This window comes from Bos indicus x Bos taurus, chromosome 13 (assembly GCF_003369695.1).
Source record: "Bos indicus x Bos taurus breed Angus x Brahman F1 hybrid chromosome 13, Bos_hybrid_MaternalHap_v2.0, whole genome shotgun sequence".
Lineage (NCBI taxonomy): Eukaryota > Metazoa > Chordata > Mammalia > Artiodactyla > Bovidae > Bos > Bos indicus x Bos taurus.
In genome coordinates this window covers 43,348,913-43,374,399 of record NC_040088.1, presented here as the reverse complement: position 1 = coordinate 43,374,399, position 25,487 = coordinate 43,348,913, and the positions used below count along the sequence as shown (strand labels likewise).

General features: G+C 44.4%; 1 protein-coding gene across 1 annotated transcript in view; it reads right to left on the bottom strand.

Annotated features, from left to right (window-relative positions):
* RALGAPA2 (Ral GTPase activating protein catalytic alpha subunit 2) overlaps nucleotides 1-25,487 on the bottom strand; it is a 269,547-nt gene that overhangs the window by 75,277 nt on the left and 168,783 nt on the right. Inside the window, exons 32-37 of the mRNA XM_027559590.1 lie at nucleotides 22,217-22,400; nucleotides 18,165-18,936; nucleotides 16,984-17,055; nucleotides 12,058-12,181; nucleotides 9,889-10,044; nucleotides 3,475-3,633 (exon numbers count right to left, since the gene is read on the bottom strand). Coding sequence (XP_027415391.1) covers nucleotides 3,475-3,633; nucleotides 9,889-10,044; nucleotides 12,058-12,181; nucleotides 16,984-17,055; nucleotides 18,165-18,936; nucleotides 22,217-22,400 — 1,467 coding nt within the window. The remainder of the gene's footprint in view (nucleotides 1-3,474; nucleotides 3,634-9,888; nucleotides 10,045-12,057; nucleotides 12,182-16,983; nucleotides 17,056-18,164; nucleotides 18,937-22,216; nucleotides 22,401-25,487) is intronic.

Sequence of the window (25,487 nt, the reverse complement as noted above, 5' to 3'; positions counted from 1 at the left end):
TCCAGTCACTTGAAGAAACAAAGTAGCATGGTATCCCCCTGCTGCAGGAGGTTTTATGAACCACTCTCCTGCGGGACAAATTGAGTGTTTTAACAAACCCTGTAAATCTCACATTCTGCCCTGGGTGTACGTCTTCCCTGACCACCAACTTAGAAAAAAAAAAAACACCACCACAAGTCTGGCAATAGCGTATTTCTTTTCCGTGACTAAAGAGGCGATGTCCACAGTATGGGAAAACCTGAGCGAACTATTTGGCCAACCCAATATGTTGGTAAGCACACTGATTTTTCAGTAAATTTATAGTTTTAAAGTTGGATGAAAAGCTCGAGAAGGGAATAGACCCTCTCAGATCCCTGCCTCCCGTGAGCACAGCTACGCTCCTGCAACCTACTGTTTTGTAGAGGCTGTATTATGAAGGCAAGGCGGGTTCTGCCAGGCACATAATTTGTATATTTAAGGGAGGTGTATGGATGAAAAAGCGAAATATGTTCAATTTCAAAGGCCTTGGAAGCAGCGCTGTCTGTGAGCTTGTATTACAAACAGCCCCGCGTTATTACACAGGCCGCTAATGAGGCCCAGTGAATGAAAGTACAATTTGAATATGCATGACTCTGTCCAGTGAGCAGGACTTTTGTGTACTGATGAGATTTTTTTTTCCTTTTTTCTTTTTCCCTCCTAAAAAAAACAAAAAGGATTAAAATTATTCTTAGGGAAGTATGGCTACCCGGAGGCCAGTATAGCGTACTCAGAACACAGTCACACCAAGTTCAGATGAAAGATACAAGTCCTCCACAGATGCTCCGATGTGGTCATTGTGGAAAGTTGTACACGTCCTTGTCCTTCAGAGAAGGATTGTTCTTAACTTTGAGCAGCTGCGTCATGACAATTTCTTAGCAAAAATATTGATTTTGGTGGCAATCCCTAAAAGTGGGCAAGGTTAAATAAACCTTTCGAGCACAAAGCCTCCCCTTCCGTGGTAAGGCATGCTGGTTAAAAGACTGAGGAATGGGTAAATTATTGCACCAAATGGCTGAGAATTAATCTCTGCTGACTAGCTGTAATCTAACGAGGCGTCTGTGTCCCCGGGAGCCCGCAGAGCGTCCCTGGCGGTATGTGTAGTGTGTCGGGCCTGCCTGACACCCTTTGTCCCCGCTCCCAGGCGGCCTTTCCCCTCATTGTCCGTAATATCCTCATGCATCTGGGACACGTGGAATGCATTCATACTAACAGACTTACCATTGTTTTCTCTCAGAAGCTTTGTTGAGCAAAGACTGCATCGTGGTTACTGATAATTATATTGCTTAATTAATCAAGACAAAAAAAATTTGCAAATCATTGCCCGGTTGCCAAGCAGGGAGATAAAAAATGACAACAATACAAGCTGAAGCAATATAACAAAAGTAACAGCTATCTGATCAGAAATTCTTATATAATGAAGCTATTAATGCTAAATCGGTTAATGTTAACATTGCTCCAGGTGTCTCTACTTAGATGCAAACAAAAAGGCTAACATTATGGATATAAAAGGCCAAATGTTGCCATGGATTCTGTAACCTGATAGAGAGGACAGCCTTTTCATTTGATTAGGGAATGCAATTTAAATACCAGGGACCGAAGCCAAACAAACAGACTTTCCCTCCACAAGCCTCTCGCATTCACCCTGAGGTCAGTGGTTGGCGAACAAAAGGTCAGCCACACTTGCCCTGGAAATGTCTGGATTAATTTTATTACATTGTAATGGTTTGTCCTTTAAATGTGGGGATAGCACTAAATTTCCAGTTGGCCATTATTCTCTTCTTTCCTTTAGGCCTTTTGAACTGAAATATTAAGAAAGCGATTTGCTCGATTCATCTTGTCAGAATTTATGGCCAAATTCATAAAACTTACATATTTTTTAAAAGAAATTTTAAAAGGTATGATAATATTTGTTTTCATGCACTATCATACTTTTTAAAAATCACTTTGACACTATAAAGTGAACTGAAATACCTTTTATATTCTTAATTTGCTCTAAAAATAAAGGTGACATTTTTAAGACATTAAATGACATTTTAGAGGGCCATGTTGAAAATGAACTAATAGAGCCAGTTAATCCATACTAAATATTAAAGAAACACATTTGCCAGTTTGGAAGCCACAGGATACTAAATTTATCAGTTGTCTAATATTAAAAATTTTCAGTTTAATTTTTTAAATTAATGTCCTTGGACACACGCAAATGTTATTAGCAGTAAGAACCATTTTCTTATACAAAACTGAACACTTCACACACACAGACTTGGACCAAAGATCACACAAATATTTAATATGAAAAACTTTTGGCATCTCCACTCCTTGAAAAGAAAAGAGGGTTCTCTTTATGTCAGGCTCCTCACCAGCCAGAGTGGGGACTTTTCTGAGTTTAGGAGTTGTCCCGCAGTCATTATTTATTCTATTTTCATGGTAGTAACTATAACAAAAAACAATAATAGCAATAATAATAAAAGCTATTATTATTATCATCATTATCAACTCTTAAGTAGCTTTTTCCTCTGGACCAGGCACTGATTTAAACACCTTTCATTTCTTAGCTCATTTAATCTTCACAACTTGAACACTTTTAGGTTATAAATCCCAGGAAAGTTTTGCCTCTTATTTTTAAAGCTGAAAAAGAGTATATTTAGAAGAGTAACTTATAGCTCCTGCAGGAGGACAATTTGGAATGGAAATGAAGGTTGTACTTAGTATCAAGCCAAGGCACGTGTCATTCCCTTGAGGAGAGACAATACACTAGAGGTTTACTGAAAAGACTACAAAGCCCACCTTGGATTAACAATTCCCAAACAAAATCAAGTCACTGTACACAGAGCTGTTAAATCACCACTAAAGGCAGGACAAGGGCGGAAACAGAAGCCAATCTAGGTCCTGCGCTCAGGACACCGAACGGTTCTGGCCGTTCCCATGATGGATACCCAGCTGAACCGATCGGGTGGGAAGACGCATCCATCTTTAGAGCCCCGACATAGACTGAGCCTCAGGGGGGCCCAGCTTTTTAGGACTTTTCCAAGATCCTTTAGGACTGACCCCCGTTAGCAGCGGCAGAGGCAAGGCTGGATCCTCTACCCACAGTCACCCATAAAATGCTGGATGTGACATGGGGCTCATTCAGATATTATTATTATTAATCAAGATGCCCCAGACTTTCAATCATTTCTTTATATTACAAAGTCTTAAACATGAAAAACATTTAAAAATCCATACTGTCTTTACAATATAATTTTCAAAGAATCTCAGCAATAAAATACAGAATTCTGTGCTCCTGATGAAAGAATGTTTGAAAAACCCCAATTCATATTTAATTCCTATACAGCACGTGTAATTCATGTAAGTGTCAAGTGGCCCCTTTAACATATCGATTAACACTGTTTTTCAGTAACAGGGAATCATATGGCAAACCACTGTACAAGTCACAAGGAGAGTGTGGTGAAAACATACCTCGGGTTTCTTGGTTATCGCGATAAAGAACATGTGATTCTTCATGGGGTAGATGATGATTGAAACGTCTCCGAAGGCGGTGGGGATGATCCCGCTGCGGTAGTCCCTGGAGTGCTCGGACCAGACGATGTGGACTTCGTCATTCCCCAAGTGACGGAGCTGCAAGGGCAAATTGGCTCCTTATTAATCAGAGTGATCACAGCACTTTATGAAGGGTCGCGGCTTACAAATTGAATTCTTATACTCAGAGGCAAAAATAATTCACCACCAAAAAAGGCTACAACACTGATGCCTTCTATGAGGATTTTTAAAAAAGCACAAATGCATGAACAAAAAAAACACACAGCTCGCCTTCCACGAAACACACTGGAACCAAGAGAGGCATGTGAGCATCACAGGTACATGTGGCTGCGTGGGGACAGGACCTTTTCCAGGATTTGTTAAAAATTTAATTTGATTCCTGCAGCAAAGCCTGATGCTTTATGTGGCTGAGTGTGTTTCTACACAATGGACAGTATGAGTCTTTTATTCCATATTACAAAAGAGCTTCATAAGGCTCTTAATTCGATACTGATTAAGAAAATAAGATGCATATAAGAGAATAGAAGCCATTATAACACAATCATTACCAAATGTATAAAAACCAGATTTAGGACAAACCTTTAAGAAAAAGTATATATAATATTACCTTTGTCTAAGAAACTAGGGTTGCTGCTGCTGCTAAGTCGCTTCAGCTGTGTTCGACTCTGTGAGACCCCATAGACGGCAGCCCACCAGGCTCCCCCATCCCTGGGATTCTCCAGGCAAGAACACTAGAGTGGGTTGCCATTTCCTTCTCCAATAACTAGGGTTACTTAAATTTAATAAGAAACTAATATGAAGCACTAGTACCTAGCTTTGAAAGAGTGCCTTACTGCAGAGAAAAGTCTGTTCACACGTACATTTTGTTCTATCTTTCCACTAATGCTCTGAGATCACCTTTATGTAGTCTAACAAGGAGGCGAGGGGCTCAGGAAGGCAAGCGCCCCACCCCCCACCACAGGTGCAGAAGCAGCGTGGAAGCTGGGCGGGGGCTTGTAATCCATGCACCTCCATTGCCCATGGCCATCTAGGCTGCGCCCCAGGGCAACAGCTCTGTGACAGCGCAACTCCCCTAGCCCTCCCATTTATATACAAGAGGCCATGCAGTCCAAAGCTGACGAGTCAGAGACTCCTGGCCTTTCGGGGGAGGGCTTCCGGTGCCTTCACGGAAGGGACCCTCTGCGCATCCATCAGGGAACAGCTTGGTCCAATGCAAGAACACCCTCCCCGGAGTTCCTGCACAGTGACTGTGCATCTGGGGCTGGAGGAGTGCAAGTGAGTTCTTGGGGACAGGCCTGGCTGTGAGTCAAGCAAACTCCATTATAAAAGCTAAAATGCTGGCTGAAATTGAAGTCCTAAACCCATAGGGACTGGCTGGTGAGACCCTAGGATGCCTACTGAGAATGTGAATCCTTGCCCCCGCACACCCGCCTATGCCCGTGACATAGCCTGTCTTGCTTGCGAACTTATTTAACAGGTGAGCCCTGAGAAGAACTAAATTTAGAGGTTCTTAATAAAATAGAGATGTCGTATCAAATCAAGCATTTTGTCTTACAGTATAAAAAAGGATGTTCTCAAATACCGTGTATTTAAAACACACTAATATAAATGCAATTTCTTTATAGACTCTCTGACCACAAGGGGAAAACCCGAGGTCATCCCAGCAGGCCTCCCTTCTCTTCACGAGGTCGTAAGGGAGGCTGGTTTCCTGCAGTGCCTGCTTCTTCCTTCCTCTGTCATACCTCTGGGGACCACTGTACCTTTGCACCTACAGTGAGGTGAGGTTCCAGCTCGGGCGGCCCCCACGTGAGGCACTTGATTCAGCTGCGTCTGAACCTGGGCTCTGGGACACACTTTACTGCGAGTGCTGAACACGAGGTGTGATGGGTGTGGAAAAATTCAATGACATCCACAACTTTCTAAATGTAAAATAACCCAGCACATAAGTTTTTCCTTCTCCTCCTCTCTTACATATAAAGACTAGAAGGGTAGCAGGCAAAAGTTGAGGCTGATCCCTTATGTAAATAGTTTTAAAAAAAGACCCTGGGTTTTCATAGTAACACTAGGCATCTCTCTACTTCTAGATATCCATTTTCCTTTCTTTTTCCCTTTCAATAAAACATGCAAGGAGTTCATGACGCACTCCTAAAATTTACTCTTTTGGAGTCAAAACGCAGCAGTGCTCACCAGCGGCACAATAAAGGCATGTTTTTGAGGGAAATCGGAGTGGTTTCAGATGGAAACTTTGGGAGGAATTTAGAGCAGGAGAAGGTAACTGAGGGCAGGGGCTGCCCGGGGGCACACATCTGCCCTGCTCGCCCCATAGAGAGAGACAACTTTCTGGGTAGTTCTGTGCCCCTCGCTGCAGGGTTGGCACATGCTTCTGAACAGGACCAACACACCCATTGAACAGCCTTCCTGCATGGCCGTCCCCCCAAAGGTCGGCACCCCAGAACCTGCAACAGCTCCCTGTCCAGACTCGTGAGTCGCAAGGCATCAGCTCTGAGGTAATACAGTGAGGACTGAGATTTTTGCAGTTAGCCTCCCTTTTCTAAATTAGGTAACTTGATCACATAACCCACAGAAGTCTCCTGGAACTTCCCTGACAGTCCAGTGGTGAAGCTGCTCCCTGTCCAGACTCGTGAGTCACAAGGCATCAGCTCTGAGGTAATACAGTGAGGAAATACAGTGAGGACTGAGATTTTTGCAGTTAGCCTCCCTTTTCTAAATTAGGTAACTTGATCACATAACCCACGGAAGTCTCCTGGAACTTCCCTGACAGTCCAGTGGTGAAGCCGCCCCCTTTCCAGGGCAGGAGGTGCAGGTTCGATCCCTGGTTGGGGAACTAAGATCCCACATACCCCACGGCCAAAAAAACAAACCAAAAGCAGATGCAATATTGTAACAAATAAAGACTTTAAAAATGGTCCACATCAAAAAAAGATTTTTTTTTCTCCCAATTCTGTTTACAACTGTATCCTCAGGACGGACCAAGAAGGATGAGATCACAGGACCAGGTCCACACTTCTGGCGTGGTGACACTGCAAGTGGTCATGACACAAGGTTCACCGCCTGAAAGCTGCCTTCATTGTCACTTGCCTCAGACCTCTGCACAAGTCATAGGTTAATTCGCCAATGCGCAGAATTTAGAGCTGAGGCCATGGAACCAGTTGCAGATACATCAGGCGTGAAGAGCAAGGACGCACCCTCTTCCGTCCATGACGAGAACATGGGAAGGAAGTGCAAGTAGGAGTCACCCGGCCAGACTGTCAACCACGTCAGAACACCCAGGAGTACCCCAAAAGCTTCAAAGCGCGACTCCGTCTAAAGGGGGTTTCATTACAGAGACGTCACTATGTGAGTTTTGGAGAATTCCAATGACGGGCCCTCCAGGGAGAAACTCGAGCCCACGGGTCAAGCTGATGGGAGTGGTGTGTCGTCTGCACGAGCCATCCTTCACGCCAGCTACTGCTTCAACTGCACAAGAGGCTCGACAAACGCTCGGGGCTTGAGCCTTCAGAAATCAGTGCCTGTCCTGCCACTTCTCACCCTGACAGGGCTGTGCAAACCCTCTGCCGGGGCCCCTCTGCCCGCTGCTGCCAGGCGGCGCCCACTGCTGACACTGGCCCTGGTACACACCTAATGGGCTGACCTCCTTTTCCGACTAATTGCATTACGTCGCCAGCTGGCTCCAGAAGGAGTCGTCTGTTTGATTGAAGAATTCCTGCTCCTCAGTGGGCCCGGCTGCTACTTTTACTAAGTAACAGGCAGCCCTGACATCCCCATTGTTCGGCCGACAGTATGCCCATCCTAAAATCTAAGTTTTATTTGTAAATTAACCAGGAAACTTCCTGCCAGAGCAGTGCTGCCTGGAGACTGATAATGTGGGCCTTTCATCCCCTCCACTCGTCCTGTATCACTGCCAATTTGTTTTTTATGCGCTGGCCAGCCTCGGGCTATAAAAGCCTTGTAAGACATAAGTGCAATTATAGTCCTGGAGTCAAATGAATTGGACAAATCCAATAGCACAGCTCTGTCCCCACTCTGCAAACCCCTACAGCAGTTAGATTAGCTGTGAAAAATCTAATCGGGCTGGAGCTAACGAATTTCTGCGGTGAAGGATCAAGAGTTCAGTATGGGGTTGCCACCAGATTGCAGGGTTGAAAAAGTGGCCCCGTGACGGGGGCAGAGGAGAGCATGAATCACTTTAGAATTCTGCAGCTCATTTTTAAGCTGTTAGGGACAATTCAGTCGGAATGAGACGAGGAACTGTGGGGCCGCTGTTCTTGTGACTGATTTCTGGTTGAGCTGTGAGACGTCCTGATAGAGAGAGTTTGTCACTAACGATGCTAAATCTTGGAGCAGCAAAAGGGATCAGCTGTGTTTGCCTGATTACAGTAGGGAACCTTACAGCCCAGCCAAGCCTCGGAACAGGATTTATAACAGGGTGTTTTTATCAAGAAAACAGTGTTTTCTCAAAAAAAAAAAAAAAAAAGGCAATCCTACTTAGGAAATAATTCTTTTAAAAGTTTAAAATATAAAGCAATCTTGTAACAAAACAGTTTTCAGTCATAAATAAGAAAATCATAGACTATGGTGACGCACTTGCAGAGTAGCAGCAATTTACATGGTAATAAAAAAAATGATGTGTGGGTCTTGCCTGAGGCTTCCCAGGTGGCTCAGTGGTAAAGAATCTGCCTGCCAAGCAGGGGATGTGGGTTCAATCCCTGGGTCAGGAAGATCCCCCGGAGGAGGGTATGGCAACCCATTCCAATATTCCTGCCTAGAGAATCCCATGGACAGAGAAGCCTGGTGGGCTACAGTCCATGGGGTTGCAGAGTCGGACTGGACTTAGTGACTGAGCATGCCTGAGAATCTTGCCTAGGGTCTGGGTAATCTGAGATCATGTCTCTGTGGGCAGGGTCCCCTCCACTAAGAACACCACCACCACCAAAACCTAAGATGTGGAGGCAGCTCCATAGGCCCTGAGGAGCCAGTATGTGGCCACTGAAGGAAAGTCAGTCATGCTCTGCACATCCAAGACCCCTGGTCACTGTGGGAGGAGTCTGATCATACCCTGATCTGACCACTGAGGTCCCCTGGTCACTGTGGGAGGAGTCCGATCATGCCCTAACCTTACCACTGAGGTTCCATGAGTACGGCCACCTACTGTGTATGTGGTCCGGATGGCCATGGCTGCAGTGATGAAAGAGCAAAACCACAGAGAAGAGAAAAGAGGCAGGTAGAGGGAAGCCCGCAGGCCAGTATCAATCACCCACCTAACGGGCCAGGAAGAAGAGTCCATCCAACCAGTGGGCAAGGATGAGGGCTGCTGGGTACCAGCTTGGTGCTCAGCAATTTTGCAGGCGTTGCCCACCCACTGCCCAGCAACCCTGGGACATGAACTGTGTTTTTAATCCCATTTAATAGATGGGAAAAACGAGGGAACTGGCTGACGAAGGGAATGACTACACACTTGGAACCCTGGCTATAGACACTTCCCTGCCACCTGACACAACACCAAACTGCCAGTCTTAGCATCAGAATGGTCTGCTTTCCACCCTCCAGGGGCTGCCTCAGTTCCTGGGATCCTTGTTGGAAGAGAGGGTTGTCAAGAGGGGGTTCTGGGCTCAGCCCCTGGCACCAGCATGTGAGGCCCAGTTGTTCTAATCTGGAAACACAGACATGGGTTAGATTTCTAGGCTTCCTCCCCAGAGTAAAATGTCCTCTTCTTTTAGGGGCCCCCTCACTTCCTGCTGGTCAGCTGAGGTGTTCAGCCTGCAGGTTAGAACGCAGGGGGGGCCCTGGAATGCTGACTCCCAGCTGGAGGATGGAGGTCTCCTCTGAACTCGAGAGAAAACTGCCCGCAGGCCCCATGCTGATGGAGAACAGGAGTTGGGGCCGTGGGCAGTAGCCCACCTGCACTAGCCGTTTTGCAGATGGTCTGCCAAGTGACCCCCTCTGGCAGCCCTGGGGGGCACCAGCCTTCTCCAACCCCAGCCGTAGAGGGTCCTTATGTAAGATGAGCTTGGCCAGCCCGAGAGGTCAACAGCATAACTTTCTCTCAGTTAATAGTCACGGGAGAGAAGATCCAAAGTTAACAACATCGAAGATGCTTCCTTCATCTTCATCCCAGGATTTAAGACTTATATGACTGACCGATTTTCCTGTTATCTTTGTCTAGTTTGTGCCAAGCAGGATATTTCAGATTAATGACAATGGTAACTTGAGGAGAGTGACCCCAGGGCTGTGTCCAGAGGAAGCCAAGTGACACATCACAGACTTTGCTCTGTCCCAGGACAGCCAAGCGTGGTCCCCAAGGAGGCTCCTTACCTTTTTGGTGAGCGAGTCGTCTGAGTCTGACGGCATCCGAGTTGAGACGTGGAAGATGACTTCCACGGTCGAGGTAGCGTAGTAGGGGGCGGTCTGGCCCGTGCTGCCATTGCGCTGAAGCCCGCCCATGAACCCACAGTGGGTTGACAGGTCCACCTGATGCAGGTCACAAGGGAAAAGAGTGAGGACCGAACAGGAGCTGTTCTTATTCACTAAGCGGGAATGTGCCTGTGAATTTTTTTTTAATCTAAGTATTTTCATTTTTATAACTTTCTGCTCATAAACAATTGTAATACAAAGTTAGATGAAATTAAAGATTAAATAAACATTAACTCAATAGTCTGTAATGACCTATATGGGAAAAGAATCTAAAAAGAGTGGATATGTGTATGTGCATGTGTGCATGCTAAGTCACTTCAGTCATGTTCAACTCTTTGCGACCCCATGGACTGTAGCCCTCCAGGCTCCTCTGACCATGGGATTCTCCAGGCAACAATACTGGAGTGGGTTGCCATGTCCTTTTCCAAGAGATCTTCCCAACCCAGGAATCGAACTCGCGTCTCTTGTCTCCTGCACAGCGGCACTTGAGAAGCCACTAGTTCACTGTGCTGTACACACATTATACAAGCTAACATATATAATATATACACATTATATAAGCTAACGCAACGTTATAAATCAAGTATACGTCAATACAATTCTCTTTTAAAAGATAAAAAAATTAATGATGAAAGGGCTCCAAAATCCTACCTACTTTAAAAAAACCACTAGCAAAGGTTTGATGCATATTCCTTCAACTTTATTCCCCCAACACATAAATATATCTGTATGTAGAGACATGCACAGAGCTCCCTTGTTGATGGATTTGTGGCATTTCTGCTTTCTCCAACAGTCCTGGTGTGGTCAAACTAGAAGGAGCATTCAAAGCAGTCTTTCAGGTCAAAGGGTACAAATGCTCCCAAACTTAATAGCCACTCCTAAACTGCCTTTAAAAAGGGTTGTTCAATTTATACAGCTGCCCAAAGTCTCTGACTCATAATTCTTTTTCAGGCTAAGGTATGAATATTCTCTTCTTAGTACTTAGATTATCTTTCAATATTTTGTTTTTACTTTTCATAAACCTCTATTCCTTCAGAAAAGCACCTGTGGTAACACAACTGAAAAAAAAATAAACAGAAGAATTTCTTCTGTGCCAAAGACAATCAATATATGCACTGAATTAATCTTATAGTCTTTTCTTAAAATGATAGTTAAGAAATGCTTAGTTTAGAAATGTGAGTTACATACTACATATATTCCATGACAAATCAGAAATCATTTTATTAGTAAGACGAACAATTTACTGAAAGTGTAATAACTATTTCAGACTAAAATCTTCTTGACAAGAAAGTACATGGTCTTGACCTTGATATGCTCTTGTCCTGTCTTCATCTCCTTATCAGCCCCTTTGCTAAATGCTCAGCTCTCAGAGGTAAGTCTCACTTAGGTACCCAGAGAGCTTCCCACAGCACAGACGATCAAGAAACCAAAACAAAAGTAATGAAAAGTAAGAAAATTATTTCAGATATGTTAATTTCTATTTTAACTATTCTGGATTCTTTTAGAATATGTTCTGGAGATGTATATGTGTATGTGTGTGTGTGTGTATAAATGTATGGATATCTTTCCGTCAGAAAATCATTTAGCCAAGAAGAAACAAAATTTTAAAATATCAACCACCCTGGGGTCTACCTGAAGGAAACAAGTTGGTAGCAAAACCATCACAGCTACTGTCAAGTCAACTTTTGACTCCATCCAACTCTTCATTTTTCACCCATAAGTCATTGATTTCTTCTCCAATTTCCATACGGGGACCAAAGTCATTGCTTCCCTGCCCATGTCTGTCTTCTCTTACTACATACTGTCTACAGTTGGGAGAGCCAATCTGACTATTCAATTGACATAAAAAGCAAATGAAACAATATTAAGAGGAAAGTTAAGGGGGAACAAAAGTTTATGTATAAAGTATGAAAAAAGACTACCACAAGAGGTCAAATTCTATACACCCTTCAACTCCAGAACTCTACCCACACTATATATGAATGTAAAAACGCATACCATCAACATCTAGCTTACATACATCCTTAGACAGTGCTGATGGGCAAACACCTCCTAGATGAAATTAATTACCTCCCATCCAAGTCCAGCAACAAAGTCTTCATACGCTTGGCTTCCCCTTTCATTGGAAAGGATCGAACACTTGTCTTCTTGACCTTCGGCAATGTAAAACACTGCGATTTTGTGCGTTTCACGGCTGCGAATTTTTAGGTTGGAAGGAGTTAGAATTCTTATGTATAAAGTTTGGTTTTATTGCTGCCACATATATGTCTGCTATACAGCTGACGTTTACCAAGAACTTACAAGGGATCAGGCACTGTTCCAAGAAGGCTCAGCACACAATCTCATCTATCCTTGCAGGCGCCCTAAGAAGACAGGTCTTGTCACCACCTCCTGGTAGAGACGGTTGAAAGGAGGCGCAGCACGTGACACCGCAAACGGGAGGTCAGGAGCTGAGGCAGGGCAGTCTGGCTCCTGAGACCACCTCTTAGATGTGTGGTGTGTGAACAGCATGTAAGAGTGCACAGTTTGACAAACTCTCTCTAGCTTTGGTAAAAAAAAAAAAAAATACTGAGCCTTTCAGATAGATATCAGTGGTGGACAGATCCATGTGACCATGTATATTTCACTTCCCACACCTTTAGATAAGGAAACTGGGGAGCTCCCTAATTGGGACTGTAACATAGGCCAAGACTACTTGAGAAATGAAAACTACTTCTTCGAAGCAGGACACATTTAGGTACCATCTTTGTGAGGGGCTGTACCCAGCCTGGGCTCTGACTGATCTGAGGGTGCCTGAGAAGTTGGACAGCTGTCCAGGGAAACTTCTTTGGAAGTATAAACTGTTTGTCCACTTCCTCCATGATGGATTTGGGGCACTCTGCTGTTGAATCAGGTAAACGCAACACTCTGAAGAAAGGAGTTCTGGGTCAACTTTTGTGCGTCTGATATGGTCTTTGGCATGTAGAATTTGCTCAGCTAAATCTCTGTTGAATTGACCTGAGAAACAATGATATACTGGAATATGTCGATAGCCATTTCTATTAATATAAATTATACACTGGAGTACGTATCAAGGTCACTAGATCTACAACAAGTGATATGTGCACAGTTTAGACAGGTGATGACATCACTCTCACTGGAATAGAGCTTTAACCAAGAACCACAGCTCCATCACCCAAGACTTGGATTCCAGTCCCTATGTTTTAGATTTTGGATTACCATTTCCAAAGAAGTTCCACTTTTCTCCCGATTTCTACCATATACTCTGGAAAAATCTGTTGGAAAAACTACTGAGCATTTAAGCAACATGGAAATGTTTCTGTTGTCTAATCATTTAACACCTCAAAATTATAATCTGATTAGACTCAACAGTGATAGAATCTGGGCTCTGTATTTTAACACATTCTTCAAGATCTTCTGTATGTGTGCTAAGTCACTTCAGTTGTGTCCAACTTTTTGCGACCCATCAGACTCTGATGGACTGTAGCCCATCAAACTCCTCTGTCCATGGGATTCTCCAGGCAAGAATACCAAAGTGGGTTGCCATGCCCTCCTCCGAGGGATCTTCCTGACCCAGGGATTTGTCTTGATAGCTTACTCCTCCTGCTTCCCCCATAGTTTACATTTAATGACCATACTCAGAGGAAAAATTAGAAAATATAGAAAGGAAAGAGAAGAATTAAAAAAAACCCACTCATGTTCTCTGCATATATGTTGAAATCACAACGGTTACTATCTCAGGATGCGTTTCTGCCTACAAAATGAGACGCCATCAATTTGTGTTTTGCCACTGTTTTTTTTTTCACTTAAAATATTTGTGAACACTTTAAAAAAAATTGTGTAAAATATGCTTAACATAAAAATCATTATTTACACCGTCTCGGAGTGTGAACACTTTTACACCATATGCTTGTGTAACAAAGTTATTAATAATGATTGTGGAATATTCCATTCCATTATGTTACTATTCCATATCCCAAATCCTTGCTACTGGACATCTGGGTCACATCCATTTGAAAGGTGTTTTCACATCATCTTTGATAGTCCTTAAAATAAATTCATAGATGTGGAACTATGATCATTGCCTACTTTAAGGCTTTTGAAGTGAACTGTCATGCTGCCAGCGGGGGAGGTGGGTGTCCTGAAGACCCTGATAGAGCCTTGCTCTGTCATGTTCGTGGGGGTGCCACTCTCCAGAGAATGGATGTGGGGGGTGGAGAGGGGATTCTGTGCTGATGAATGCTAGTGGGCGGTGCTCCAGCAGAGACCTTGGAAAGCTTGTCCTCAAGCACATGGGGCCCAAAATTGTGACATCATTTCCTCCTGAACTACAGGCAGCGTTGGCCAGCAGTCTGGACTCAGACAAGTTGATTCTAAGATCTGTAATCATGTAGGGGCTTGGATGGTAAGGGAGGTCATAAGCCACGAACTAAAAGACAGTCTCTTTCAACAAATGGAGAGCAAAGGAGAGTCAGTCCATTTCTCTGCAGCTCCATCTACATACTGATAAGTCCTCAGCATTTAATTTTTCTCTATTCTATATACTGGACGTACAAAAAACAATCTCAGGTTTATCTGAAATGTTTTTGTTTGTTCTCCTTAAAGTCCAAGCTTTTTACTTTGTAGTTGCTTAAGGGTCATGGGTCCTCATCAGCTCCTTGTGGAGCAGAGAGATGCTGGGTGACTGCATGACGGATGGAGGTGTGAGCCCAGGTGACCTTTAGCTGTAAACACTCATCAAATTTCACAGCTTCCAAAATGTTAGCACCGCAGAGAGCCTGGGAGGATGCAGACGTTGTGTCTGGCCTTATTAGAGCCAGGCTTCTGAAATGATAATTAGCAACATCAACAGCACTTCATGTCCAGGAGCGGCAGGCCCAGTGTACAGAGGAGCAGGTAGTCCAGAGCACATGGACAGCACTAGAATTTGTTTTTGTTTTTTTTTCCTTATTAGGACTAGACCAGAATAGCTTGGTTTCCTTGTGTTGTCACATTAAAAAGCCAAAGAAACATGACTGTCACTTTTACTTTATCTTTTGGTGGGGAGAGGCATTAATATTGAAAGGGGGAGCTTTCTTTAATGTGTACATATGTTCATTATACTATTTACATCTTTGCTAGCTTCACAGCATATAGATCCTAGTTGTGAGATGGTCTCTACTTTTCTTGCGTGTATGCTCAGTTGTGTCCAACTCTTCGAGACGCCAAGGACTGTAGCCCACCAGGCTCCTCTGACCATGGGATTCTCCAGGCAACAACACTGGAGTGGGCGGCCATGCCCTCCTCCAGGGGATCTTTCTGACCCAGGGATCAAATCCATGTCTCATGTCTCTTGCATTGGCGGGTGGGTTCTTTACCACTAGCGCCATCTGGGAAGCCATACTTTTCCTAGGAACGGGTTAAGCAGAAACCCTGACTTGATAGCAGGGAGATAAATTGATACCAGAAATTAATAGAAACATCCTGATAAGAAGTTGAGGGACAAGATATGTTCTTATTTGCTAACTGATTGATAACAGGATCTCAAAGCTAAAGAACCCCCCAGCTTATTTCTGTTCTTTTAAAGAACCCTGAAAACATCCTTACTGTAAAATAAGTGGATACCTTTTTAGATGTCAAGAACAGTTCCCCAGGGAGCTATTTCCACTGTACCTCATGCAGTTAAAGTACATTAATTTAATGGGGTCCACTGGAGAAGGGAATGGCAAACCACTTCAGTATTCTTGCCTTGAGAACCCCATGAACAGTATGAAAAGGATACTGAAAGAACTCCCCAGGTCAGTAGGTACCCAATATGCTACTGGAGATCAGTGCAGAAACAACTCCAGAAAGAATGAAGGGGTAGACCCAAAGCAAAAGACTCATTGGAAAAGACCCTGATGCTGGGAAGGATTGAGGGCAAGAGGAGAAGGGGACAACAGAGGATGAGATGGCGGGATGGCATCACCGACTCGATGGACATGAGTTTGAGTGAACTCTGGAGTTGGTGATGGACAGGGAGGCCTGGTGTGCTGCGATTCATGGGGTTGCAAAGAGTCAGACACGACTGAGCGACTGAACTGAACTGAACACTCAACAAACTGGCCACAATCACAAGACACCAATGTTGTCACTCAATAGGAAGGAGCATGGAATAACTCAACCTACACTGGAAAAGATGAGTCTGGAACCCAAGTGACTGCTCATTTCCTACTAGACAGTGGGAGGGAGGGGGCAGTGAATCCACAAGCCCCTTCAGGAAACACCCCACCCTCCGCCCCCACCCCCGAATTTCCTTCCTCTGGAGAAAAAGCAGCACAACGACAACTGGGAAACGATGTGGGGAAGGATAGTCTGAGGAATAACAAATGCAGGTTTTTCTCTCTAAGGAGATGCCCAGTGATGCTTCTGAAGGGAATACAATAGGAACAGAAAGCTGTTTTTAAGTGAGTTTTAAAAAACTCAAGATTAAGGAAGCAGTTTATTGACGACTTCCAAGCACCTGTTATGTGCCCAGCATGACACTTGCCCCAGGCTGAGATGTTTTTGGAAGCCCTTGTTTCCCCAGATTAAACACGGGTTAGAGCTCATCTTCAGAACTGCTTCTAAAATCATTCAGAAGAGAGGTCCATCTGAGATCTGACCTGCTTTGGAGAACGAAGCTCAGGGTCAGGGAGCCCCTGATTACAGCACCCAGGTCTCAACCTAGCCCATGGGATCCAAACCACGCTGCCGCATGATGTGGACTGGCGCCTGCCCCTCAGCAGAACCAGAGGCTTGGCAGAAAGATGACGAGAACCAGCGTCCACTGGCTGAAAGGTTCTTAATCAAGGGCAGAGATTAGAGGACTTCTTCATGTAGTAAACATGTAAGTTTACTCCTCAGGATCAAACTACCAAAGGTATAAACTGCCAGGCCCCTGCAGGGGTGTCACTCCTGCCACCTTATCTGGCACCCCTCCCCGCCAGCACACAAAAGACAGACAGGAACAAGGAGGTTTGAGAGACTTTCACTTACCACTGCCGGGAGTCCAGATTTTTTAGCTCTCTCAATAATTTTGAATTTTTCTTCAACAGATGGAAGTTCTTCCTATGCAGAAAAAGGGTTAAGAGAAAAGTCATGTAATCACAGATCAATTTTGCCCTTCCCAATCAATGCACAAACCTACCGATTCATTCACCCATCCATCCATCCACCCCTCCACAGCCACTCCATTCACCAAAGATTTGCAGCTGAAGCCTAGAGAAGGAACTTCATTCTGAAGATGTTCAAAGGCGTCACAATTGCACTTGCCTCCCGTGACTGTCTGGGGACGCTGGCTGGTCACTGAGTGTGTGACTGATGTGTGTGCACATCCTGCTGGTACCACTGTCACCTCTGTCATGAGACTCTTTTCTCACCTCTGCAGCTCAAACCCCCCCATCTGCAGTCTCCTCCACTGCCCCTCACCTCCCGATGGACCCGCTGTCCTTCCTGAGGTCCTGAGGCACACTGTCTTTTATCAGAGCCATAACAAGTCTTCCTCCCTCACCAGACCTAGGGAGAAACTGTGGCTTACTCGTCTCTGTAGTCCACTGGCATCTTTCATGAAGGCAGAAGCAACAATGGGCAGAGCAGTAATTAAAACACACACACAGAGTAAATGCTTGATACTCCTTAAAATACACAACAGATGTTTGGAATTCAATCTGTGCATCAGTAGAGTAAAATTAGTTTTTAGTTTTAATTTAGGGTCTTCCCTGGTAGCTCAGCTGGTAAAGAATGTGCCTGCAACTTGGGGGACCCTGGTTCAATTCCTGGGCTGCGAATATCTGCTGGAGAAAGGATAGGCTACCCACTGCAGTATTCTGGCCTGGAGAATTCCATGGACAGTACAGTCCATGGGGTTGCAAAGCGTCGGACACGACTGAGTGACTTTCACTTTTAGCAGCAGAAAATAAGCTACGTGTGTGTGCTAAGTTGCTTCAGTCATACCTGACTCTTTGTAACCCAATGGCCTGTAACCCACTAGGCTCCTCTGTCCATGGGATTCTCCAGGCGAGAATACTGGAGTGGGTAGGCATGCCCTCCTCTAGCTATTGACGCTGAAACAGAGAAAAATCTCCATTTTCTGTTCTCTTTTTCCCAAACCCCAAACTGAGAAGAACAGTTGCACACACACAAAACAAGACAACTGACGGTCTAGAGAGGGTTGTTACCTTCTGTCCCAAGAATTCATTCCCAAGTCATCGAGCAGCAGCCTACAGAAGTAGAAGGCGCCCCGGGGCTCCACTGGGGACGGCGGCTCCTGGCTGGCGACCCTCATGGCCACATCCGAGTTGCACCTCTGGACATACTCGTCTTCTTGCGTGCTCTGGCGCAGCAGGACCTTGGTGATCTCCTTCTCCTGGTCCCAATTCATGCCACAAGGGGGTGGGGAAGGCTCATTCAGACGGAGCTGGGATGGCAAAAGGCATTCAGGACTCGTGTGGCCAAGGTTTTCAAGTAATTTGTCGAGGACATCCTCTCCCTCCTCAGTCTGAGAAGGAGCCCTCTGAGGTCCAGGGGTTGGGGGTTGACAGCTCGAGATGAGGAACGAGGGGCTTCTGCCCTTGGGGGCTAAGTGGCCTTCCAGGGGTCCGTAGAGCACCTTCCCGTCCCACGAGTACTTCCCTGAGATGTCCCTCACGATCACTCTCACGTCCGAGGGGGCGCCCGCTGGCGACCCACTGGCAGGACCGGTCGCAGGCGTCTGCAGGTAGGAGATGAGGGTGCTGTCGTTGAACACAAACAGCTGCAGGCTGGGGCTCCTGAACACGTCTGGGGAGAGCTCGGCGGCGTCGGCGTGCACGTTGTCGTGGTGCTCGCCCACCAGGCTGTGCAGCACGGCGGGGCCCCCGCAGAGCGGGAAGTGGCCCAGGTGGTTGACCAGGTGCGCCATCACCATGCGCGCTGTCAGCGGGATCAGCCCCAGGCTCCTTCTCCTCCTCTCTGCTGACAGTGAGATGGGGACACGGAGACACATTGGAGAAGGAAGGTGAGAAGCAGCCACCACCAGACCACGACCCATCCCCAGCAAGAAGGAAGCTATTTTTTTTTTGAGTCTGGGGATTTTTTTTTTTCCACCTGTTTTTCTTCTTTGGACATTGATTCTATTTGAATTTACAAGCACAATTTAAATAGATGACTAAAAGAACCAATTTACAGGAAGGTCTCATTCTGAAAGGGACATTTAAAAATGTTCCAGTACAGCTATAAACCAGAGACAGATCCTTTAGCACTGACGGCTCTAAGAGCTCAGGGAGGTAGACATCTGCCCTTGAAGAGCATGGCAGCTTGGAGGGCTGGGGACCAGGGCTGGGGAGGTGGCCTCGCTCCCTTTGTTGGGTAAAGGGAGACACCGATAAGGGGATGAATCAAGTCTGGGATGGCTTACATATATTTGAAGCAATTTGCTTTAGGATTATTGTGACTATGTTTTGTTGTTAGGGCATTTTAAATATTTAACAGAATCTGATATATTAATAATTCATGGAATTACTTAGAAAGCTTTCACTGAATTTGTAGTTGATTAAATGCCCAGGAGCAACTAATTTATAAAATGTTTAAGACTTCAGATGTATAGAAGGACTTTGACAATAGCAATCAAGGGGGCTGTGTGAAATGCTTGCGATATGATGGGGAAGCAGGCAAAATCCACAAGTAAGGGCTGAAACAATTACTGAAGCCTCAAAGCAGTTACAGAAATCTTAATCCACCACGTTTACAAAAGAACTGTGTGTTAACCTAAGAACAGGTCAAAATGAAAACTTTTAATTAAAAAAAAATCTACTAGATATTTAAATAAACTAAGTTTTCTAATTTGGGCTTAAAGGCTTAATACATACTTAAGAAATACTTGGTTTTTAAATTCACGACATGAAAAAACAAATATTAAAAGTTATCACTAAGTATAAATATGCTTTTGTGTGCTAAACATCCTCCCCCTTAGACTTTAGAAATCTAACTGACTTATTTATAAAACATCAATTTTATGATGTAAAAATTCTAGAAACAATCAAATCCTAGCATCTAGGAAATTGTACATGATGACTGAAATCGTCCTAACTTCTTTAGAACTTCTTAATATTTTAGAGGGGGTGGGTGGACAAGAAATTATCTGTATCCGACAATGCAAAATAAAATTTCATTTAAAACCTCAGGTTTCTTAGAAGCAGAGGAGGTCATCTGCATGTGTCCCTGAGATGAAATGTTTCTTCCGGACCCTCTGACGTGTGGACAATTTCCATACAGCTGAGAAATTTAAAACACCTCGACTCATTCCCTCAGAATCACAGTGATGAATGCCTCTGTTTTTGTGTACATATTAACTTTTTCAAAAGTTACAGATGCTTTTTATTCATGCTTATCATCCCATATGAATACACAACCCATCAGAAATGTTAATGCCTCTACAGCAGAGCTGCGGCCAGCTGGGGGCTCAGGAGTCCATAATGTAAGACACTGCATGACGATGACACGGAGGCACAGGCTTCGACACTAACAAGAAAAGTCTGACTGGAAGCAGGCCCACAGCAGAAAACAACTGGAAAAGCAACCCTCTCTACTTTTACTTACGTAGGTTGTACTTATAATCTGAGATAAATACGGATCTGTATTTTAATGAACATGCTTGAATTCTGCAAGGGGAAATTAACCTGGAGTCACATTACTCGTCATAAACAATGATGCACCCCAAATATTTTTGGTACCGAAAAGTAAGGAAAGAGAATATTTGTGGAATAAGAACTGTTTTCTCCCTGGCAGACTTCACCTGCATCAACTGCCCAGGGCTGCCCTGAAAAATCAAGAGGAAATCTAGACCCCATTAATGAAGAAACAAGCTTGTGACTTCTGCAGGCTATGTAAAATCATATTCCATATATTTATTTCATTTTTCTAAACTTAGAGAGGAAATATAAAAGCAGTAATTTTAGATTGTCCTTTAACTTTCTTTCTTTTTTTTTAAAGCTCCTCCCGTCTCTTCTTTTTAAGCAATTAGGTATTAAAGATGAGAAGAGTGAGCAGGTATTGTACCACTGATGGCTCCTCTTCGAGCCGAGCCAACAGCCACTTAGGCTATAAGGTGGCTGGATCTCTCACTTGTAACTCTGTTTGAAAGTAGTCATTACATCAAATGGTCTATGAAAGAATCATTTTAAAATGATAGACAAAAATATAACATTGCTTATCAGAAACATTTTCTAACTGGAAACAGTTTGGTTATAAATGATGAATTAATGACACTGAATGGTTCTTCGTCCATTTCCCTCACTCTGCCCTCACTCTTTTTTCTTGGAGGATGTTTTTTCCTTCCAGGTTCGTTCTCAGCCCTAGGTTTTTAACTTGCAAGGTCCATAAAATTATCATGGATGATCTAACGCTCTACATCCACATTTTTTTTTAACTTTTACTTTTTGAGACAACTGAAGATACACCTTTACTTGTAAGAAATAACACGGAGAAATTCCAAACATCCTTCACCTGAATGGTAAACATCTTGAGCGGCAACAGGACAATATCAGCATGGTCACCAAGACCGTGCATCACTGTTCAGAGTTTACTAGTTTCACAGGCACTCAATTGTGTGTGTGTATGTGTGCACGCACGTGATTCTATGCAATGTTATCACACATACAGATGACACTCCCCCATATTCTGACTATATTCCAAAGCATAGAGATGGGCTCCCGTCATTTGGGGGAGAAGCGTGGTAGAGGAGGACATGCACAGCCTACGTTTTGACCTCACCCACATCTATGACAAGCCCTCTGCTGGGAGTAGAACTATCCTGCCTCCATCTGTCTTGGTGACTCCCATCTGGTCCCTCTCTACCAGCTCCTCACAAAGGCTGCCCTTCCTCCCAAGTCTGACTTAGGCACTTCTCCATGGGAAATTCGTACAGGGCTCCCAGGCCACACACAATGAATCCTTCTGCCTGATTCCTATCTCTGCATGTGATGAAAAACTCCTTGGGGACAGAAAGTGGACTGTGTGTGGGGATTTGTGCCTCTCTCAGGTCCTCGAGCATACAAAACTCAACTCCGATGGGAGAAGAAAGGGGAGGACAGAGAAAGAGGAAACGAGGAAGGAAGGACTTGATATCACAGAGCACTGCAGAAACCCAGATTGCAACCACTAGCTTCTTAGAAAATAACACAGCGAGTACTCACAAACGGCTACCATTTTCCCTTCTGCTGCCCACAGCAATGAATAGCCTGAAGAGCCTTACCCTCTTCAACAGTGAGCAGGTTGCCCAGTTCTGCTGATGAATGAAATTGGACCGGCTCAGAATTCTTCACGTTCGCCAGCGGCAGGAAGGGGTCGTAATCCGAGGACGACAGGTCCGCCAGGGTCAAGGTGTAGCGGCTCTGCTGGCTGTACGTGCTTGAGCCACAGATGCAGCAGTGCAGAACCTGCGTGCACAGGAGGGAGCGTGTGCTGGGAATGCCACCCACCGCCTGCCCCCTGACGGGCTGTCAAACGACAGCAGCCCCTGGGAGGCAGGATTCCTGCTTGATAATTCCTGAGAACATCAAATCCTTTCCGTCCTAAAACACCTTCTTGCTATGAACATGCTTATCTCGCTCCTGTTGTATCGATGGCAAAAGGAAAGCAAAAGTCAGCAAGTGGGCTTTTTGGCACTCTATGTGGTTGCACTCGCCTGATGCTGCTCCCATCCACGAAGGCACGAGAGAGGTGACGACGAGGCACGCGATGGGCCACGGGTGCCCCACCACCCACAGTGGCAATCAGAATGAAAGCCATCAGCAGAAACCGCTGACCTAGTGCATAAACGTTCACAGATTTGAATTCATGTAACTCATGACACGAATGAGGACTTGGAAGGGCCAATCTGATATGCTTTTTAAAAGGTATAACTGATGAAGTAAATCTAACACAAATTCTAAAAGTATCCTTACTTTCTTAAGATGAGTTTCCTGAAAGCTCACTGGCTGTTTACAAACTGCCATTGACTGAAGCTGACGCTGTGCCCACAACCGTCTTGAGGATGTCAATGTGTACAGGTGAGCTAATCGCTATACTAAAGTTTCCTTTCAGATCATAAATGTAAAAAACTGAGTTTGAAGAAAATGAAGGTGATACTTTTAAAAACTAAGGAAGGATTGCTTTTAGATGATGAGCTCTGAGGTCAGGCTGGATGTGTCTCGATTCAGTTCCTTCCAACTGTGTTGCCTCCTGGGGACTGGAGGAGGCTGGCGGTAACTGCAACTTTCGTCCGTGGCTACAAAGGATCAAGAACAGCAGGGGAGGCCCATCCGAATACGCCCTCTTCCTAGCGAAAGAGCAGTACAGGAAAATGAGGGTAGCTCCCTCGTTAATATAAAAAATTTGAGCTTCTGTCATTGGAAGAGCTAATTTCTATTAGTCAGATGCCATAAATGTATGAAATACAAATGATTAATAAAACCACAAAATGATACCATTGCCTACCTAGCAGAGACAAAGTGTCAGCCAGGGTGTAGAGCAGCTGCAGTTCTCAGCACAGTCACCCTGGAAAATTACTGCGTGTTCACTCCTAAGCACAACACACGCGTTCCAGCAACTCCATCACTAGGTGTACATCCAACAGAACGGCATACATATGAGAACCAGAAGGACACGCTAGGCAATTCTGTACACTATAAAGTCCAACAGCCAAAAACAAGTGTCTGCTGTGACAAGACAGTGGTCACCCCCGGGTCTGTGTGGGGGCTACACGCACGGGGGCTCCTGGAATGCCAGGATGTTCCGTTTCTAGAATCGGGAGCCCATTTCACCGGTGTGCCCACTTGGTGAAACTCCAAAATTCACTTAGGATTGATGGATGCAGTTTTTTGGATGCATAGGATACTTTAGCAGAAAAAGTTTCCTTTAAAAAAAAAAATAAAGGATTATCCAGTAAACGTATGTATCACGTTAACTATAAAGTGATTTTTATGTTGGTGAAGCAATTTTGAGAGAGATGGTTTAAGAAAAGGAATGCTAAACATGAATTTAAATGACTGCAGCTACTTTAGTGCCTTAAGCCAAGCCTCGTCTAGGTTTATAAGTCATAGTGATGACAGAAATATCTACTTCATCTGAACATAGTTACTAAAATCTTTGACCATTCAAGAAACCATTTAAAAGTACAAAATACTTTTTTAGCAGAATTTCAACTATGGTTAAGTGGCTTTTTTGGTTTTAACTGAATGCATTTTAAAATAAGGCAACAAAGCAATCTGTTAATGACTTAAGAAATCTTCTTCATTTTTTGATGTGGGCCTTTTTTAAAAAAAGTCTTTACTGAATTTGTTATATTGCTGTTTTATGGGTTGGTATGTTTCTTTGGCCCCTAAGACAGGAGGCATCTTAGCTGCCCAGAACAGGGATTGAACCTGCACCCTCTGCATTGAGAGGCAAAGTCTTAACCACTGGACTGCCAGGGAAATGCCTAGAAATTTTTTTAAAATTATTTTTAAGTTTAATTACTACAAAAATAAGCAAAGGAATTGCCCCTACCTCACAGTAATCATTCAATTGTGTGTGTGTGTGCTAAGTCATTTCAGTCGTGTCTAGCTCTTTGTGATTCCATGGACTGTGGCCCACCAGGCTCCTCTGTCCATGGGATTCTCCAGACAAAGAATACTGGAGTGGGTTGCCATATCCTCCTCCAGGGGATCTTCTTGACCCAGGGATTGAACCTGTATCTCTTAGGTCCCCTGCACTGGCAGGCGAGTTCTTTACCATTAGCGCCACCTGCGGAGCCCTATTCAATGGACACACAAGTAATAGATGGATGGATATAATAGACAGATGGATAGATAAGGCTTCCATAGGGAGAGCTGTAAGGCCTGTTTGGAAGGAGAGTACCAAGGGTCCAGAGTAAATACCACACCTAGTCAGTGGTAGGGGGTGAAATTCCAATGTCTTAGGTATCATAAAAATGATGATGCTGATTAATTTGATGTAATATATTGTATTGCCTTAATTTATTTCTGAAGATCTTTGAAAGCAAAGAGAAGACTGGTATCCTTGTACTTTTTCTTCCCCTGATAAATAGATTTTGGCCAACTAAGGCTGTAGATATTCCTACAATAAAGATTCTTTTCAAAACGAAGCAGGTATGGACCATGTTCCATAAACACTGGGGGAGCCTGAGCAAACTGCAGTTGTTTAACGCTGACAATCAGGTAAAATGCCTGCATTGTGCCTGGGATAATCACTGCCTGTCTGCCAAGACGTTTCAGTCGTGTCTGACTCTTTGTGACCCTATGGACTGTAGCTGGCCAGGCTCCTCTGTCCATGTGATTCTCCAGGCAAGAATACTAGAGCGAGTAGCCATGCCCTCCTCCAGGGGATCTTCCTGACCCAGGGATCGAATCCAGGTCTCCCGCACTGCAGGCGGATTCTTTACTGTCTGAGCCACCAGGGAAGCCCAGGTAATCACAGCTTCTCTGTAATTACAATTATTCTGTGAACATTCCTGAAGTCATTCATTTCTTTTAAAATGTTGAACC